The 20367-nt window shown below is 42.4% G+C and overlaps 1 protein-coding gene across 1 annotated transcript; it reads left to right on the top strand.

Annotated features, from left to right (window-relative positions):
- Positions 1 to 572: 572 nt before the first annotated feature.
- Positions 573 to 19502, top strand: LOC132888532 (tandem C2 domains nuclear protein). The gene is made up of 11 exons (XM_060924572.1): positions 573 to 785; positions 2393 to 2587; positions 4421 to 4591; positions 10862 to 10935; positions 15129 to 15204; positions 15524 to 15624; positions 16853 to 16969; positions 17394 to 17585; positions 17910 to 18027; positions 18443 to 18642; positions 19390 to 19502. Exons 1-11 carry the CDS (start codon positions 716 to 718, stop codon positions 19498 to 19500), a joined length of 1425 nt encoding a protein of 474 aa, XP_060780555.1. The 5' UTR covers positions 573 to 715; the 3' UTR covers positions 19501 to 19502.
- The last annotated feature ends 865 nt before the right edge of the window (positions 19503 to 20367 follow it).

Genomic DNA, 20367 nt, shown 5'->3' with positions numbered 1-20367 from the left:
CAGCAGCTTTAACAACTTAAAACACGTAAATAATGGAGAAAATACATTTATGACAATCTTTCGCCGCGGGAACCGCCATCTTTCTGAAATCCGCATGAAATCTCGCTGAAATCCGCATGGCATTGTGGGAAATCACTCAAACCCCTTCGTTCGGAGTCAGCTCCAGGAAAATCTCCGTTTGGAGGGGTACAGAAGCCCTACCCCTTCCCCTACCCCTCCGCGTTAACTGGGATTGGGATACCCCTACCCCTTCACGTGAACGCGCAAAATGGAGGGGAAGGGCCAAGGGGTTGGTCCAAGGGGTGAAATGGGATTCGGCCTATATATCAGTCCAAAGAGAGGGAGAAGAAGAAGTAGGAGGAGAATTTGATGTTGACGAGGGGCATTAGGACCCAGAGCGCGCTTGTTCCCGTTCCACCTGCTGAAAGTGCCTGTACGACGTGCACGCGCTCCACATTGCAATCAGCAGCGCGCGCGGTGGAACAATGCGCGTTCACAGCTCCTGGAAACATCAGGAACGCACTGTTTTTCCACAAATATGGCAAACGCTAGAGGAGCTATTAATTCAGAAAAAGTGAGTTAACTCAGCCTTTGTTACTCGCAGCAGTCGTTCTGAGGAAGGTGTGAGGAGTTTCAGCGGCGCTCCAGAGGTTTTCAGGTTTCCTGAGAGACTTTACACTGAAAAACATCTGGAGTTTAGAATAAAGTGTTCATTATGGCCATGGAGTGTATTAAAGACTGCTGCAAGGTGTTTCTGGGGAAGGAGAAAGAACCAGAGCCTCAAAGTAAGTTCGAGAACTTGACCATTCAATAATAATAATAATAATAATAATAATAATAATAATAATGTGTAGCCTATATAAAAAGTTATCCTAACTCACAGAAATAAAATAATCTTTATGTATTCAATAATGCATTAACTATTAACTATAAATATAATTCGAAGATTCTTGTAAAAGATTAATCGAATTAATTTCATAATTATTAATAATCCAGGTTAAACATGTCAGGTTTGAGTCTGATTTTTAAAACACTTTCAGAGCTCTCATTCTTCAGCATTGATGCTGGCAATTCACATAAGGATCTGTGTATAAAAGCAGAAACAAAACAGGGCTGAAAACCGAACCCTGTGGGACACCGTACTGCACTTTTCAGCTTCTGAAGGATCTTCTCTGGAACAATAAAAAGTCATAGGCATTCACTGAAAGATATAAACTGGGCATGTACTTGTTTCTCCACAAGAGCTGTGTCTTTTAAGCACATCTGTTAAAGTACACGAGGAAGTCGGGTTAAATTCTGCGCAAGAAACTGAAACATATCCAGAATTTCAGGCAAACAGAACACTCAGAAAAAAAAAGAGTACTAAACTGTACCTTTCTTTGTTGTCCTTTCTGTACTTTTGATTTGCATATTTCACCTGGGAATGTGTATGCAGTCTCATCTCATCTCATTATCTCTAGCCGCTTTATCCTTCTACAGGGTCGCAGGCAAGCTGGAGCCTATCCCAGCTGACTATGGGCGAAAGGCGGGGTACACCCTGGACAAGTCGCCAGGTCATCACAGGGCTGACACATAGACACAGACAACCATTCACACCTACGGTCAATTTAGAGTCACCAGTTAACCTAACCTGCATGTCTTTGGACTGTGGGGGAAACCGGAGCACCCAGAGGAAACCCACGCGGACACAGGGAGAACATGCAAACTCCACACAGAAAGGCCCTCGCCGGCCCCGGGGCTCGAACCCAGGACCTTCTTGCTGTGAGGCGACAGCGCTAACCACTACACCACCATGCCGCCCTGTGTATGCAGTGTAGTTTTAAAAAAAATATTGATTTAAGGTATGGAAATGGACCCGAATTAGTTTTTCGAGGCACCTTTCAAAGTAAAAGGTGTATACTAAAGGAAGAAATGTATGAATGTGTAGGGGAATTGGCACTTCGCAACACTGTACGTTTACTTTTAAACATGTGCTCTCATGTTGTGTTGCCTGTGTGTGTGTGTTTTGTATATTTTGTGACTGAAAATGTCACAAGCATTTCACTGTGCATATGTCTTGACATCATGCGCAAATGATAAACCTCGACTTGATGTGATTTGTGTCGTCTAATGCTAACATACAACGTGGGAGATGGCTTTTGGTCAACAACTTTGTCCAACATTATAGACAGCAAAGTTGTGTTGATGGTTCGACTGTAATTTCAGAGGTCAGAGAGGTTCCTCAGTGAGTTGATTGAATTGTACAGGGTTGGTTATTACAGTCAGAGCTAAATTCAAGGTTTTTGTGGGAATTCAATACCATTTGAGTTTAATTAACCCTGTGGTAATTCATCCAACACTGTAGATACACGTGTTTGTTCAGCAGTATAAGTGATGTGTGTGTCCTGTGCAGTCATTACAGTTCAACCGTTTGCATCGCTGCCAGAGGCTGAAGTGAAGAAAAGAGCATTGGGCGTCTCGGAGGATTATCTTCTCTCCAAACTGCCTCCCGATGGCAAAGAAATACCTTTCGTACTCCCTTCGTTCAGATCTTCCTACGTACAGCCGCAAGGGATGCAGTACTCCAGCTACCAGGCTGGACTCCATGGTGGGTTCACTAACAGTCATATGAATTAAATGTTTTTGAGACTTAATGAAGTGGAATTAATACGAGTGAGGAAGCGTAAAAATTTTCATCTTATGTCCTTTTAAGAAACAGCAAAAGCTCACAGATAGAAAGAATTCGTGTTGAACATGCGATAGGTGAGCATTCTTGTGTCGTAAACTATATGAGCCAATCAGGTTTCTGGTATGCAAATGACGGACATCGCCAGGCAATGGAAAGGGATTACAATTTGCATATTAGACTTATTGATGAAGGTAAAGGTGTAAAAGATTTTTTTGTGTGTGTTTTCGGTTGTTTTCGAGGTAAAACTGGAACATTAAGTTTGCTGAGACCTTCAGGACAGATGAGCTTCTTCTTTGCCCTTTCTCAGTCACATGACAAGATGCATTTTTGTATAATTAACTTTAAAGTGCATATCACGGGTAAATTCAGGAGCAAGATCAATGTAATTCTCCAATTTTATATTAAACTTTGGTCAAATATCTGTAACATTCTGCATTCTCTGCAATTTTTTTACCTTGGCAATACCAGAAAAATTCAGTTGAAATCGAGCCATTTGAGGCGAATTGGTCCGCCTCTGAAAAAACTTGGCATTTGGATTTCCCGGCAAGCATTGATTTTTGTGACGTCGCGTGCGGGACGCCTCCCTCTGAATCCTATGTCAGCACTGGTTTGTTTATGAGAAAACGACCTGGTGGTTTTCTGCAAATTTCTTCAACGTTATCACGTAATTATTAAAATGGTTAACAGATGTATCGTAGGAGGGTGTAGCAACACCAATCTTGATGGAAATTAGTACTCATCGCTTCCCAAAAGACCGGACAATGAGAGAGAAATGGGAGCGCTTGGTCTACACAGGCTGTGCACTGAAACCGTGCAAAGCTCTCACAGCCTGCTGGCGCTTCCGCAGATAACGTCACGAATCTGGCTCCAGACTCCCTTGGGATTTTTCCAGACGCGTTTTGTTATTTTATTTTTTTCTGCTGTAGACAGATGGCCTTGTGCAAAATTACCCTTCTGGATGAGTGTGTAAAGGGACATACTTTCATATAAAAAAAAACGAAATTGGTCCAGAATATGCACTTTAAGAGATAAAAGAGAGCTTGGTGAGGGAACGACTGTTTATAGCCGCTTTAACTAACTCATTTCCAGGACGTTCTACTATTCATTATAAACAGATAAAAAGTTGGACATGTCATAATTGGCAAATTGCTGTGGTGTAAGGGGAATAAAACACTTTGGGATGTGCTGGTTGATAAACTCGAGGGTGGGAACAGTAACTCTGCTTCATCACATTAATTTCCCATAACAACACGACCCATAGCGTTTCATTCCTTACTTCCCAACCAGAAGGAGAAGGTGATGGAACAAGCGTCCAGAGTCCAGAAACCTGGAATGGAATGAACAAACACAGCGGCCTGATGGGTAATACAATAACAGGAAATTCATGGCTGAGTTCCAGCATTTGTCGTGTTCGTCTTCATCTCGGATTTCCTTCAGGAAAACATTCTTATGAACTTGTTCCAATATTTTATTGGCACGAGCGATATTTGTGAGATAAAGCCATGGAAGCTTGAAGGACCGAGTCGGCATCAGGAGAGCATTGTGAAAGCATTGTGTTTTAATTTTAAAGAAAATGAAAAAAATATTTCACACTTCAAAAAATTTGTTTGGTCATCTTCATGTTAGGTTTTGCCTGAACTCAAACTTTGTTGTTTGATGAGATGAAAAAAGAAAATCCTCAGCTAAATGCAAAACTGTGTCCAAATCTTCATTCTAATTTCATTACTCATACATGTGAGTGGACTTGAACAGGTTCAGCGAGAGCCACATATGCAGAGAGGAAGGCGGAGCTGTCTTCTACAGGTCAATTCACCTATGACCCCAAGTCACCCACTTCCCCCTTTAACCCGGGTCATGTGATCAGCTGCGTCTCCCCGAGACCCATGAGACGACCCCTGCTGAGAGGCGGCGGACACACGTCAGGTGGGTCGTCTGCAGTGTTGTTTATGTTCATGTTTATCTTGCAGATAGAAATTTTATAACGTTATCATGCGTAGAAAGACATATAAAGAATTGTGGGTTGTATTATCTATTAATTATTTTAGTATTTAGTTATTTATGATTTTATTCGCTCGGAATGTTGTCCATATGTTCATCGATATAATCACTCATAATATAATAACTAATACTATAAGCTCGCCTGCATGAAGCCTGATTCGGCTCAAAACAAAATACATACCTTGTCGTGACTGAACTTTTTTTTTTTTTTTGGCATTATGCACTTATTTTATAGCAGTTTATCCCTTAACTTTTTAAAAACATTTGTTGTATCATTTAATATTTTACAACCATTTATTTATTTCTTTATTTCAATTTCTTTTTAGTTTTAATTTTAATGTTCTTTTTCCCCAGAGTTACAATTATTTCATTATAATTTTCACGAAGTGCCATTTTCACTTCATTCTCACAGTCATGTCTTAACAGTGTTTATTGGTCACGTAATCCACATGCCTGTGAGAATAAAGTGAAAATTGCAAATAACATGAGAAAATAATCCTGTTTCAACAACTGTCCGGAATAGAAATGAAGTATTGTACAGCCTTTGTGTTGGCATGATAGATAGATAGATAGATAGATAGATAGATAGATAGATAGATAGATAGGCTAGGCTGACACTTGCACGATTCCGTGGCACGCATTGGCACGACTCGAGTCGTGCCAGTGCGCAAACTAGTCGTAAACTGGCGTGAAGTGTGCGTAAACCCGTCGTGACTGCGTGCCATGTCGGGACGAGAATTTTGAAATGTTCAAAATTTTGGTCATGACAAAATTTCGTGACCGGGTCGTGAACTATGCGCAAACTGTTCGTGATCTCGTCGTGAACTCGTCGGGAGGATGCGTGCCAGTGCGTGGAAGTGCGCGCCATGCCACGACTGTCACGAACTGCCACGAATAGTTCACGAACAGCTCACGTCGAGTTCACGAGTAGTTCACGACATGTTCACGAATTGGAGCGCATCGCAGCGTGGCCGTGCCTTCCCACTGACACGGTCACGCATTGATGGCACAAGCAGTTCACGACTAGTTTACGCACTTCACGAACAGTTTGCGCATGGCACGAGCAGTTCACGACGAGTTCACGACTACTGCGCGACAGTGGCGCTCGCGTCGGTGCGGGGGTATATATAGGGCTTCCCGGACACTTCTCGCCATTCGCAATTTTTTTTCTTGCTTTTTTCTTTAATGTCTTTTATTTTCTATTCCTTCATGACTTTTTTTGGGGGGGGGGAGTTTCGTTTCTTTTATTTCAAAAATGGAACAACTGTGGATGCAGCTCATGAAGCTACTACCATTCTTTCTTGCCAAGGGACAGCACCAGCAGGGGACATGTAGTAATGTGACAGGTAGTCTCGCTGATCCTTTGCATCCTTCTGGGTATGATGGCCGGTTAGAGGCAGCAGCCCCTGCAGGTGTCGGTCAGTCCTCCATCCACCAGGGATCAGATCATGTGTGTCCGGATCTTCGCGGTCCACTTCTGAAATTGCGTGTGGGTATCTGATGAGGATGAGGTTGTGCATGACACAGGCGTGCCCAAGTCGGCACGACACCGTCCGAATTGCACAAACTCGTCTTGCCAATGCGGGAAGTGCGTAAACTATGCGCAAACTATGCGTGAACTCGTCGTGCCAGTTCGTGAATGTGGACGGGCACGCATTCGTGAACTCGTCGTGAACTATGCGTGAACTAGTCGTGAACAGTGCGGGAGCCTCCCAGTTCGTGCCCCAAAATGGCACGACTTGCTACGACAAAATCGTGGCCAAAAGTCGTGCAAGTGTCAGCCTAGGGATAGATAGATAGATAGATAGATAGATAGATAGATAGATAGATAGATAGATAGATAGATAGATAGATAGATAGAAAAGAAGAAGAAATATATGAAAGAGAAAGATACACTGTATAAGAGAAAAACTGAAATAATCTCTGTAAAAGTAATGGTAGTAGTAAAAGAGCTGTTCAAAAAAATGATCAGAGACTGAACTGGAAAAGGAAAAAAATAACAATGAAGCGGAGCACTATAAAGATATGTAAGGAATGTGGGTAAGGTGGAGAACATAAGAGGAGGTAATGAAAGGAAAAAGTCAGGAGATACTTTTCTTGGGGCAAATTTGATCTTGGGGCCAGATGGTTTCACTCATCTCTACAGCGGGGAATATGTTCTGAGCTCTCCAGATTTTATATTAGGCTCATTTGCGCTCTCTTACCTTCGTCGTCTTCTTTTTCTTCATCTTTTGGGTTTTACGGCAGCTGGCATTCACAATGTTGCATTACTGCCATCTACAGGTTTACCTTTGACCGTGCACTGACAGTTACTGTCGCTAAACGAACAGCTGATCACACCGAGGTGCTTGCTGACCACCGATATTTATTAGTTTGGTCCTGCGTTTCCTTTCCTTCGTATATAACATAACGTCTTTACTTCTCGCTTTCTTTCCATTACTGTAGTCGGTCTTTCACATTTCATTTGTGTCCTCCATTGTTCTCTCCTGTTTCAAATTTGTATCCCACAATGCCTTGCGTGAATGGGGAAAGCCCACCATGTGATGCATGATGTAGTATCTTGTATTGCGTCATGATGAAGCAGGAAAACCTTACCTTACCTTAGACCTTAGGTCCTCCTGTGCCTACAGGCACATTGGGCAGCAAGCTTCCATCTGGGTCTCGTGGCTGCTGCTTCCTCAGCCTCTTCCCAGGTTATATTTGCTCTTTTCAGGTCTTCTTGAAAAGTTCTTCTCCAGGTGTTTTTTGGCCGACCTCTCTTTCTTCTGCCACCTGGTGGCACCCAGGTCATGGCAGTCTTTGAGTGGCGCTGACTTGGTAGCCGTAGAATATGACCTGCCAGTTGCATCCTCTTGCCTGTTATAATGTCCCTCAGTGGTTTGGTCTTCGCCCTTCTGAGAATCTCGTCATTTGTAATGTGATCTTGCCACCTTACTTTCAAGATTCTTCTCAGGTTCCACTGGTGAAACACATCCAGCTTCTTGGTTAGTTTAGCTGTGCACTTCCATGTTTCACTTGCATATATTGCTGTAGGTAGGACTATGCTGTTGTACAGGCATAGTTTGGTGTCCAGATCAATGGCATTGGTTGCCCAGATGGTGCGGATCCTTCAAAACACTGCAGCTACTTTTCCTAGTCTACAGCTGATGTCAGGTTCCACCTCACCACTGTTGCTAACCACGCTGCCAAGGTAGGTGAACTGGTCCACTGTTTCGACTTGGTTGTTATACACACTGATACTCAGCAGTGGTTGATCGGCATTGTCTCCCACTTCCATTGCCTTGGTCTTCTCTATGCTGATCCTCAGCCCAACTTTCCCAGCAAACCGTTCTAGCTTTGTTGTAAGGTGCTGTAGATCCTGGTTGTTCTCAGACAGCAGAGCTAGATCATCCGCAAAGTCAAGGTCTGCCAGTTTCTCTCCCTCCTTCCACCTCACTCCTTCTCTACCATCCTCTGTAGTCTTTTTCAGGACAAAGTCTATGGTCAAAAGGAAAAGGAAAGGGGAAAGGATGCATCCTTGTCTGACACCCGTGACAATGTCGAAGAAATCTGTTGTTCCTCCCTCTGTCCTGACGCAGCATCTTGAGTTTGCATAAAGACTCTTGAAGGTGTTAACAAACTGTTCTGGTATCCCATAAGAGGCAGCAATATTCCAGAGGGACACCCTGTGAATACTGTCAAAGGCTTTTTTGAAATCGATGAAATTTAATACTAGTGGTGTTTGGTGCTCAAGACATTGGTCAATGATGTTACGGAGAGTGAAGATTTGTTCTATACAGGAGCGGTTACTGCGGAACCCAGCTTGTTCCTCTCTCAGCTTGCCGTCAACAGCTTTCTTCAGTCTTCTGAGAAGCACTGCGCAGAACACTTTCCCAGGGATTGAGAGTAGGGTGATGCCCCACCAGTTGTTGCAGTCCGAGAGGTCTCCTTTCGTTGGGAGCTTCACAATCACACCGTCTTGCCAGTCCCTGGGGACCTGCCCCTCCTGCCAGCAGCGGTTCATCAGCCTGGTTAGCATCTCCACTGTGCTCTCACCACCATACTTGAGCAGCTCTGCCGAGATCTCATCCAGTCCTGCCGCCTTGTTACTTTTCAGCGCTTTGATGGCTTCTGCAGTTTCCTCTCTCCTGATTGGTTCCTCACAGACCTCTAGGATCTCTGCTGGTTCTTCTGGTGCAAAGTCAAACAGGGTGTCGGGATTTGGCTGGTTTAAGGTTTCCTGAAAGTGCTCCATCCATCGCAAGTCCTGTTCTTCTGTAGTTAGCAGAGTTTTCCCACTTTTGTCCTTTACAGGTACGCTTGAACTGTTCCAAGTTCCAGTGAGTTCTCTAACAATGCGGTACAGGGTCCTTGCGTCATTTTTCTTGGCTGCTTCCTCAGCCTCAGAGCTTTTCTTTTCTAGCCACTCTCTCTTTTCTGCACGACAACTCTTCTTTACCTGTCGGTCAAGGAAGCAGGAAAAAAGGCGGAGAATTTAGGGCCACGTGGCTCTAAATACATTAATTGTTCTGTTAGAAAAAAAAACAAATACAATTGGAACTCTGTGATTCAAATTCAGGAGCTTTCGGTCCACTAAACAAAAGTAATTGGGTGTCGGGGGAAATTCTGTTTATGACCTACACTTGAAAAATCTGAAACCCAGTCTACCTTTAATTATTCAGAGTTCTGTCAATTTTTTTTTGTAATGCACTTTGCACTGCATGGTTGATGTATCATATCCAGCTGGACACACATGAGTCATTCTGATTAATAACTTCAGAGAGCAGGTTTAAGGAGGGACCATTTTATGATGCCGTAAAATAAGCATCGACTCTTCTGAGAAATCATTTGTTGTTCCCATATGGCGGTTTTCTGAAATCTTTCATCACTTTATAGCTTTCGGTAAAGAATCCTTTCCCCTGTGTGGAGACAGTGGACATATTTGGCTTCCTCGTGGCAGACTTGTGAACACAACACTGCAAATATTTACCCTTCTTTATTTCCTTCAGTCTGTATGCACATTCCTTGACATGTACACACCTCAAACCTTCAGCCTGCTGTTGTCCTGCTGTGTATGTGTTGCGCTGATTCTGTCGTGCTTAAACAAACTCTCGAATAGTGTGTAAAACAGTGTAATGGAAATTTCTAATAAACACTTCAGAACGCTTAACAGTTGTCTTTTCAGTCATTTATTATCTCATCTCATCTCATTATCTCTAGCCGCTTTATCCTTCTACAGGGTCGCAGGCGAGCTGGAGCCTATCCCAGCTGACTACGGGCGAAAGGCGGGGTACACCCTGGACAAGTCGCCAGGTCATCACAGGGCTGACACATAGACACAGACAACCATTCACACTCACATTCACACCTACGGTCAATTTAGAGTCACCAGTTAACCTAACCTGCATGTCTTTGGACTGTGGGGGAAACCGGAGCACCCGGAGGAAACCCACGCGGACACGGGGAGAACATGCAAACTCCACACAGAAAGGCCCTCGCCGGCCCCGGGGCTCGAACCCAGGACCTTCTTGCTGTGAGGCGACAGCGCTAACCACTACACCACCGTGCCGCCCTCATTTATTATAGTAGATCATATAAAAGATATATAAAATAGGAAAGGAAAGGAAAGAATAGAAGAAGAAGACATCACTTCTGATGATGCCGAGAGTACGCGCACTCTGAGTTGTGTTTTAGGAATGTTATCTATTATACTCTGAAAGCATTCGCTCACTGCTTGTGTCTTCACGTGATTGGCTCAAGATTTTCTATGAAGCTTTGTTAAAGCGTGCACCTGGCGTGCTCTGGTATGTGCAGGCGGATGCGAGTTAGGGAGAGCTCAAGCTCCCTGCTTATCGCCACCGAGGTCAGGAAAGGTGGTTACATCATGAGAAGATGCGTAGTTAGGACGAACTCAAGCACCCTGCTCATTACCACCAAGGCCACAGAAAAGCGATTACAGCATGTGGAAAAACATCTCTTCTCAGTAACTAAGCCACTTTAGTTCAACATACAGGAACACAGAGAATAATAATGTTCGTCCATTAAATTTCCCTCACAACAGTAAGGGAGGGATCCTGAGTAACTGTAACAGCATGATAACTAAAACTGTCACAGCACGATATCAGCATTGATCTTGAATTCTATTGATCTTTAATTATTGATTTGTGATCCATCACACTGCTGTATGATAAAACTTGAGCTTGGTTTCTCTCTCAGCCTTCGACCAGAGCATGCGGCAGAGGCTCAGCGCCTCCATGTTGGATCTGTCGAGTCCTCCCGGACACCTTCAGGTGAGTTCACCGGGACACACACACACACCTGTCCACCTCCACCTGTGGAAATCAGCTGATACAAATGTATTAATGCATATAGGTCAGAATCATTTGTATGACATAAAATCCTGCATTTATTAGTAATTATCGACTTATTTATTATTCAAATGCAGTTTTTTTTTATCTTATGTGGCGGATAGCTTTATCATGACTTCATCAAATATTCCTCAGCACTGAAAAACATATTCATGCAATAATTCACAAGATATAAAAATATGGCATAATGTATTTTCTAAACATCATTATTTCATCGGCCACGTTGCTTTTTATTAATTTGATTTCAGAAGAGAATATCGTGACTTCATAAGGCATTGTTATTCAATGCTTATTGTTATTCAATAAGCATTGAATAACAATTACAATTCATTAATTTATCATTATTCCCGTGTTCCCAAAATGTTATTCTCATAAAGCTGTTAAAATATTAGCTTTTGACTCCATTTATTATTAAGTTATAACACATTATTACCAAATAATATCATGCTTGTAAGACACATAAGCCAAACTAAAGCCGTAATACATTTCTGACTTGGAACACGATTGCTAAATGTTGCTCACTGATCATAAAAGAGAGTTTTCAAAAGCGTTTATTGGTGTGTTTTGAAGTTCCGATTCTCTTACCGCGATACAAAGCTGTTAATTAAGTCTCTTGTATTACCTTATAGATATAGACTTGTGCATTTTTGCTTAAATATAATTCAGTTGGTGCACATGGAGAGTCGGCCATTTTCTGTTCCTCTCTCTGTTTGGCTCTGGTTTGATTTGTTCTTGGACAGAACGAGAGTCCACAAATAGAACATGTTTACTCATGAGATTAAAATGCGCGTTTATGTCGACATGCTAAGTTTAGCAGGAAGCTCGATGAAATCAAGCGGCGTAAATCACACTGGTGTCACGTGACTATCTCAGAGCCAGGTGCACTGCGATAGAAGCACAGTGCAGGTCTGGCTTCTCACCTGAGACGCTGAAACAACATTTAGTCAGCTTTTCAACAAATCATTAGCAAGAGCAGATCTTTGATCTTTAATCTTTGATATTTGAGAACGCATTAAAGTCGAAATGCAACGTCTTCGGAGATGGGATGTGGTCGGAATTCCAGTGTGAGCACAACGGCAAACTCAAGTCCGTTCATGATGAAAGGAAAATACTTTTAGAGGATCATGTTCTGGCGGCACGGTGGTGTAGTGGGTAGTGCTGTCGCCTCACAGCAAGAAGGTCCGGGTTCGAGCCCCGTGGCCGGCGAGGGCCTTTCTGTGTGGAGTTTGCATGTTCTCCCCGTGTCCGCGTGGGTTTCCTCCGGGTGCTCCGGTTTCCCCCACAGTCCAAAGACATGCAGGTTAGGTTAACTGGTGACTCTAAATTGAGCGTAGGTGTGAATGTGAGTGTGAATGGTTGTCTGTGTCTATGTGTCAGCCCTGTGATGACCTGGCGACTTGTCCAGGGTGTACCCCGCCTTTCGCCCGTAGTCAGCTGGGATAGGCTCCAGCTTGCCTGCGACCCTGTAGAAGGATAAAGCGGCTAGAGATAATGAGATGAGAATGAGGATCATGTTCTCATCTAAAGTTTGAATTTTAATGGTATATTGTAGCTATGAGGCTAATGTAGCTAAGAAGTAATAGAAGCACAGAGTTTGGTGTCACTCCACACCTGCATCAGACTCAGGCAGGAGGCGTGGCCTGAACTTTGAAGGCGGAGATAGATATGCATTAGAATAGTCTGGTTAACACCAGACCATATCACAAGTGAAATATGGTCTGGAATCCGCCTATTGAATTTCTCGTAGGGGAGGTGTGGTTTACGATTGTCAACGGCCGTTTATTGGACGTTGCGAATGTCTATCATTTGGCGTATGGCCAATCATGGCCCATGGCCAATCATGGCAGTTGTACCCGGTGACGTGGTTAGAGCGACGAAGAAGAGAAGGAAAGAGAAGGCAAAACAAAAATAGGAAAACAATGGCACCGAACGATTACTGCTGTTTTAAAACAAACTTTCGCTCTAAACTATTCAGAACAGTGTCTAAAGCTTGATCGAAAGTTTGGTTTGTATCGCTCGCCGCCATGTTAAATGTGATCCGTAAACAGTCCCAAATAAACTACAAGCTTCCGTTTGTCGAGTAGTACGCGTCACCATCTTTCCACCCCTCCCCACTCTCTGATTGGCTCCCTAACTCAGGCGAGCCTTTAGACCATAGTTTCCATGCTGTCTTTTCAGATCGGAACGATTGTGCAAAGCAGCATGGGATTTCCCAGGCTAGCATTAGAAGTGATTGGGATAATAATGTGGCTTGATTGTAGCGTCGTTTGATTTGTTCCCGAGAGAAACACTGTGTTTTGAGGTGAAGCGGAGATGATATAAGCGTGCGCGTTGAACAATGTTGAACTTTTTTGCTGCTTCGTGACTAGTGTTTTTTTCCCACCTTGTGGACAACCACATAAGCACTCCAACTCTTGTTTTTAGCCGTCTGTCCATGTGTCTCTCAAAGATCGTTATAGTTCAGTGTATACTCGGCAGGTAATGATTCACCCAATTCACGATTCACTTTGATTCACAATATTGGGTTCACAATTCGATTTTCCCATGATATTTTTGAAAAAAATGAAATGAAGAAAATTTTATTCCCAAATTATGCAACATTTATTTTCCTACTCTTTGTCAACTTAAATATTACTTTTGTTCATTTCTTATAAAAAAAAACTTTTGTTTAATTTTCTTAAAAACCAACAATAATTCTTGACCCACATTTGTAAAGGTTGGAGTAAAATATAATCACTTATTAACTAAAATATTAATTTTATTAAAAATGAATACTTTAATAACAAATAGGCCTTTTGTTAAAAAACTTTTCTGAACATTTGTCTTGCCTCTGTTTGCTTCTCTTTTCTTTATCTGTCAGCAATCTGTAAAAAAAGAGAGAGCTCTGATTTCTTATTAAATCTATTTGTACAGTCAATCAAGCTACAGCTCTTTCACATTTTACATCTTTTTTTATGTTTTCACAGCTGCATTACTTCCGCCTACAGTGAAGTCACGTGTATTGATTGATTGATTGATTGATTGAGTGATTGATTCCGAACAGTAAAGAAGATATACAAAATAAAAATAAAATAAAAATAATAAAATATACTTGGTAGTATTCAAAAAGTATTCTTGGTATTGCACGTTATTACGCTGTCTGCTATCTAAACAGCGTAATTACAGCTTGGAAAAACTAAAAGATTATGCAGCCTGATTATAATCACCATTCATTTTTTTTCATCGATTCAAATCTTCATAAATTTGTATCGGGATTTATCATCACATGATATGTCGTTACGTGCCTGCTATATGCTGGTACAGACGTATTTTGATGTAAATATATCATCCAGAGTGACGTCTAAGACCTTGTTTACCTCAAAACAAATTCAAACATTTCACCAAATAAGTGTCACTAATTTGTGCTGATTTGATTTCTTTTGACATGTTGCGTGTTTAATTCACTGTGATGCCACTCTTAGCGATTGACTTACTTTCTGATAGAGTGCTATCTTTTTTTTTAAGGGCACAAAATCATTTTTGGATAGATGTGTGAATTGAGTTTGATGGATTTTGTCCATTTAGAAGTGTGAATAAGTGTGAAATGTAAATGTTCCAGTGACAAACCCACAAAATTTGTTTCTATAAGACTATCGAGCTGTCACTAAATCTCTTAAACAGGTGGAATGATGAATTCTGAGGGAAAAAAAAACACCGTGAATGTCTTCCAAAAGGCAAAACAGGGTCATGTTTATTTGACAGTCGTTTTGTGTAATTCACATGTAAGTAATGATCTTAAATAACTGCAGCTCAGCCAGCGAACATTATCTTACATGTCAAGTAGGACCAGGTCACGACAACTCAGAAAGATGGTGCATCGCTCTTCATCAGCTCTTCATCGTCAGGGTAAGGATGTACAAACCACTGTCACTGGTGTCCCTCAGGGGTGGATCTGTGGTACCATCTGGACTGTAGAACTGATTTCAAATGCAGAAATGGAAGTTTAGGACAAAGTGTGGTTTCGGCAATTTACTCATCATGAAATTTTTACAGAAAGCATCAGTCCTGCTGTCAACATGATGAGAACTGTCATGTGCGTGTGTGTGTGTGTGCGTGTGTTGGTGGGTGTGTTACAGCGCGATGACTCAGTGAACAGTGTCCCGAGCAGCACGTCCTCCGTTCGGGATTCCTTTGGGAGCAGCCGTAGCATAGGTAACTATTCACGATGGAAAAACTCGTACTGCAAAGCACCATGATGTCTTTAACGAGGCCTTCAGACCAGAGTGTGTTCACCTGAAGCCACTCGAAACCCCGAGGGATTCCACACAGATCACTGAAGCCTTTTATCAATCACAGGCTTGAAGCCAATATTGTTCTGAATTTAAATTATTTTGGACTGTATCCTTTCGTTGTCTGGCTGAATTTTTTTGTAATATTTTCATCTTTTATATATTTCAGGAAACATGGATGACTTTATGACCGTGCCGTTTTTCACCATCTGAGAGTCAGAAATCTCGATGTTGTTTTTTAGAATCCAGCACATTGTCGAGTGATGACCGGGATCTGGGGAAGGTGTGTGTGCGCTTGAGCTACCAGGAGGCAGTGGAGCAGGTGTGGATCACGCTGGTGCAGGTAGGATTACAGCCGGGTGCCCAGGAGCCACTGCGTCTCTCTCTCTCTCTCTCTCTCTCACACACACACACACACACACACTGCATCTTTGTGTTCGCTCTCATCCTCCTCAATACACCTTCTGTCCCACACACACCATCACACACAGTGTCCACTTTCAGCTTTTACTTTGACCTTTCTCTCTTACTCCTGTTTCCATACTTTACCTCTCTCTCTCTCTCTCTCACTCTCTCTCTCTGTTTCTCACTATATCTTTTCCTTCTCACTTATTATTGTTTCCTTGCTATTTCCTCTCTGTATCTCTCTCTTATATTCTGCTATTTCTCACTTTTTCCTTTTTTTAAATTTGATTTTCTTTTTTCTTTTCTTTTATCTTCCTTATTCCTGATCTGCCTCTGTCTTTTCCGTGACTTCTTCTCTTGCTGTCCCTGACAGAAACATTTTATTTTCTCTCCACTTTCCATTTTGTAAACACCCACCACCACCCAGTGCTTTCTCTCTCTCTCTCTCTCTCTCTCTCTCTCTCTCTCTCTCTAACACACACACAAACACGTTTCTGTCTTTTCACTGGCACCCTTTTTCATTTTCCTCTTAATCTCCCATGATTCATTTTCCTTCTTCCTTTCTACATGCCTACCTCATCCTGCTTTTTTTTTCATGCTTCCTCATTTCTGTCCTGTAACAGATGGGTTTTTTTTTCTGTCACCTGTCTGTCTTTTTTGTGACCCCTTTTCTTGCTCTCTCTCTTTTCTCTCACCTCGAGAACACGTCTAGAGATCCTGCACCATTTTTTTTCACTCCTCAGTAACGTTTTCTTTTTCATTTTTCCATTTCTCTCGTGCTTTTCTCTGACTCGTGTTGTTTCTCATGTTTTTTCTCTCCCTTTTATCCTTTTTCTTTCACCAGTCCTTTCTAAAACACTGATGCGAAACTAAGAATGATAAGTTATGAATGAATTATATATTAATTTGGATGACAATGTTTAAAAAGTGTTTATCGAGGAGTTAAGTGACAAAACTCAGGATAGTAATTTGTTTCGAGATATTCATATTTTTATGATTCGTTATTCATATTTGAATCAGTGTTGAATCAGTTTGATCTTCTTTTTTCTGTCCATCTCACAATTTGTTCGTTGAAGAGCGTTCTTCAGGCTCATAGTGTTACTGGAGCCTCATCATGAATGCAGTCTCTCTCTGTGTGTGTGTGTGTGTGTGTGTGTGTGTGTCAGTGTAAGGATCTGTGTGTGTACTCTGATGGCATCGAGCCACAGAGGGTCGGCTTTAAAGGGATCATCACCATGGCAAAGCCTGTGCACTTTAAGACTTCAGTAAAAGAAGCAACACCGGTGAGAAATAGTGCTTCTGTTATACTACACACACACACACACACACACACACACACACACACACACACACACACACTGCCCCAATAACACACTGCAAACACCCCGGGGGGAAACTCCAGTTTTCTGTCGTCAGTAAGTTATAATGAAGCGGTGTTCCTATCACCACCCAGACATTGATTATTTTCCAATAACAGCACATCCTGAAGTGTTTTATTTTCTCCCTTAGACTACAGAAATAAACTTGAAATCATGTCCGAACCAGTGCTTCACTTGTATTTGCAAACAAATCACCCGACTGAACAAGATCAAATCCCGAATCCTGATAAAATGATGAATTTGTCTCACGTCAACACAAGCACACACTCCGTACCACCGTACAGCGTGTCAGCATCTAAACTGTGCATTTTCTCTCTCTGGGTTTCAGGACGTGGTGATTATGGAGACGTTCGTCTTCACTCTAAACCTGGAGCAGCTGCATGGTTGTGCGCTGGTGCTGCGACTGCAAACACACAACCCTCGCAAGCACACGCAGGCCGAGTGTGTGTTATCTCTCCGGACGCTCGCATCGGAGGAGACTGAGCACTGGCTGGACCTGAGTCCACCCTGCAAGACGCACGTGAGTCCCAGCTCATCACGCCGTTCTCATCTCTCACGGATTCTTTTTCTCCACTTTAATGCCTGGATGGACGCGAACTGTGATTGGATCACAGATAATATTTCATTTTAATAACAAGTTACAGCATCCGTAGTACATGTGATATTGAAATACATCCAAAAGTTGATAAAAACATGACCCCTGGTTTGACAACACTTATACAATCAGTAAAATGATTCAGGAACAAACAAGTACACAGATAAGCAGAGCAGGAAAGGAGAGCGTTCGTGATATTCGCAGCGTGGAGCGAGTGAACTGTGTGTAACAGCGACTCTGTTTGTGTAGGTCTGTCATGCTGAGCTCCAGTTATCCACCTGCTTCCAGCCGGTCAGCAGCCGAATCCAACTCCAGATCCTCACCGCTCAGAACCTCCCGTCATCATCATCCTCACTCCTCACACACAGTGAGTCACAACTCTAAAAAGATCGATGAGAGGGTTTGTTTCGGTCTCAGAATGGCACTGTTGAAGATTCATTTGCTATAACAGCACAGACTGTCCATGACATTTAATCTACCTGGAAATAAAAGGTGTAAATACAACGTGTCACCCTTGAATTATTGGTAAATTTGAATTACAGGAAACTGCTGTGGTATAAGAGGAACAAAGTACTACGCTGGAAAATAATCACCTTCAGTGTCGTAACAGTATCTCTGATTCATCACACTGCTTCCTTTTAAACTCCTTTAGAACACCATGTTTGCGCTTAGCCCCGCCTCTTTGCTTGATTGACATCACTATGTTATCAGAGTGTGCTTAATATCCTGATTTGCGTGATCAAATGTTCGTGCGTGTTAACATCGCTTCATTTCCTCTTCAGGTTTCTTTGTGAAAGTCGAGATGTTCAGCAACGGACGCTTTCTAATGAAGAGGAAAACGAAGCTGGCGAAGCCGTCCGGAGGGCAGGTCCAGTGGGCGGAGTCAGTGCTCCTGCCAGTCACCAGTCAGGACTACAACATACAGCTGTCAGTCAAACTCTACAGCCGTGGATCAATACGCAGGAAGTACCTGCTTGGACAGGTGGGTGGGAGATCAGTACATCACAAATGTCTGAATTTTACTCAGCTTTGGGGCAGGAACAATTGTGATTGGTTGCACTGTCGCGAGGAGGAAGCAGGGTTTGAGAAGTGTTCATGAATTAGATGGATGGTTTATCCGTCTTCTTTATTCCCAAGTGAATGAAACACTTCATCTTGTGCTGTTATTATAAAATATAACATTACAGGAGCTATAAGCAGCTGTTCCCTCATTAGTCTCGTAAACTTGGTAAACTTCGAAAAAAGTTCCAGCTGTACTACTGTTGCAAAGCGCTGACACTGGAGACTCCTTCCACAAATGTTCAACAAACACGTCCTTCAAGAAAACTTCACCTTAGAGATTAGAACAAGCGAGCAAAGTGATGTTGAAGATTTGACTGATTTATAAATCTGAGTTGCTCTCATTTTTATCATCGCTCTGTTTCTATTTAAATACCTGGAGTGTTAGTTACATCACTACACACACACACACACACACATTCGCATTCAAGTTATTATATAACAATGCACAGTTCAGAATGAGGTCGAGCAGGATTATTACTGAGACGCGAGGTCGCGTTAAACACCTGTACATGAGAACCATGTAGCAATGTCACCATACGCTACAGCATCGCAGCGTGAAAGAGTGTGTGTGTTCTCCGTCTGTTCAAACATGTGCGTAAAAACCGCATGTAAAATTTTATTGCAGCAAAAATCAAACATGCTGACGTGTGTACTTTCATGCATGCAGGTCATCCTGGGTTTCGACAGTTCGTCACCGGATGCTGTGGAGCAGTGGACCGACTCCATCACACACCCAGAGAAAGTGGTGACAGCATGGCACAGACTGAGCCACTGCTGAGAGAGAGAGAGAGAGAGATACAAAAGGAAAGACAAACAGGTGGACTGGGTGTGCACCCGACACTGGGCACGGGACTGGAGCAATCTACACACACACACACACACACACACACACAAACGTATACACACTGGGCCTCATTTATCAAACCTGATACGTCCACTTGATTCATAAATTTCTTCCTAAATCTCCATATAAGGATTCTCCCGAATATAAACCACGCCTTCAGATTCTCTCCCCGAATTACTGCTCTTGATAATCACGTTTCAGTCACTTATTTCAGTTACACATGAATTTCACAAACATTTTATGAGATTCAGTCATTTTACATTCATCCAAAACAAATCCAAAAATGCAGGCAGATACACACACACGGATCTTAAATTACAACAAAAGTAATGGCATCCTGTACGAACTGGACGTGTCTCTGCTTGCTGATGTGCTGCAGTGGCTGAGCTGCATTACTGGACGATTTCACCGTTTCATCACCGGTGTCATTTTCAGCATGGTTGAGGTTGTGGGCATGGCTAAATGTAAGTGTGCGGTGAATATGCTTGGTAATTTACCGCTGATTGGCATTTTATGAACATATGTGGGTATGAAGAAAATTAGTGAAGCTTTTATAAATCTGGAGGACACTTTTAATTCAGTTTGGCTGAAAATATTGACACAAAAATTTTTACTGAAAGGTTGAGAACCTGACGCTCTGTATACATACAGGACAAACAGTACATACTGTATACACACCTACATACCGGTACAGTATGTACGTCATGTCTAATTTTCAAATTTGCTTATGTTAACAATGTGGTTTACTTTATTCTGTGTTTACTGTTTAAACAAAGGCAGTATTCATTTACAGAGTAAAGA

The sequence above is a fragment of the Neoarius graeffei genome, chromosome 7 (genome assembly GCF_027579695.1).
Source record: "Neoarius graeffei isolate fNeoGra1 chromosome 7, fNeoGra1.pri, whole genome shotgun sequence".
Lineage (NCBI taxonomy): Eukaryota > Metazoa > Chordata > Actinopteri > Siluriformes > Ariidae > Neoarius > Neoarius graeffei.
The sequence above is the reverse complement of the archived record's forward strand: the minus strand, read 5'-3'. Positions and strand labels throughout refer to the sequence as shown.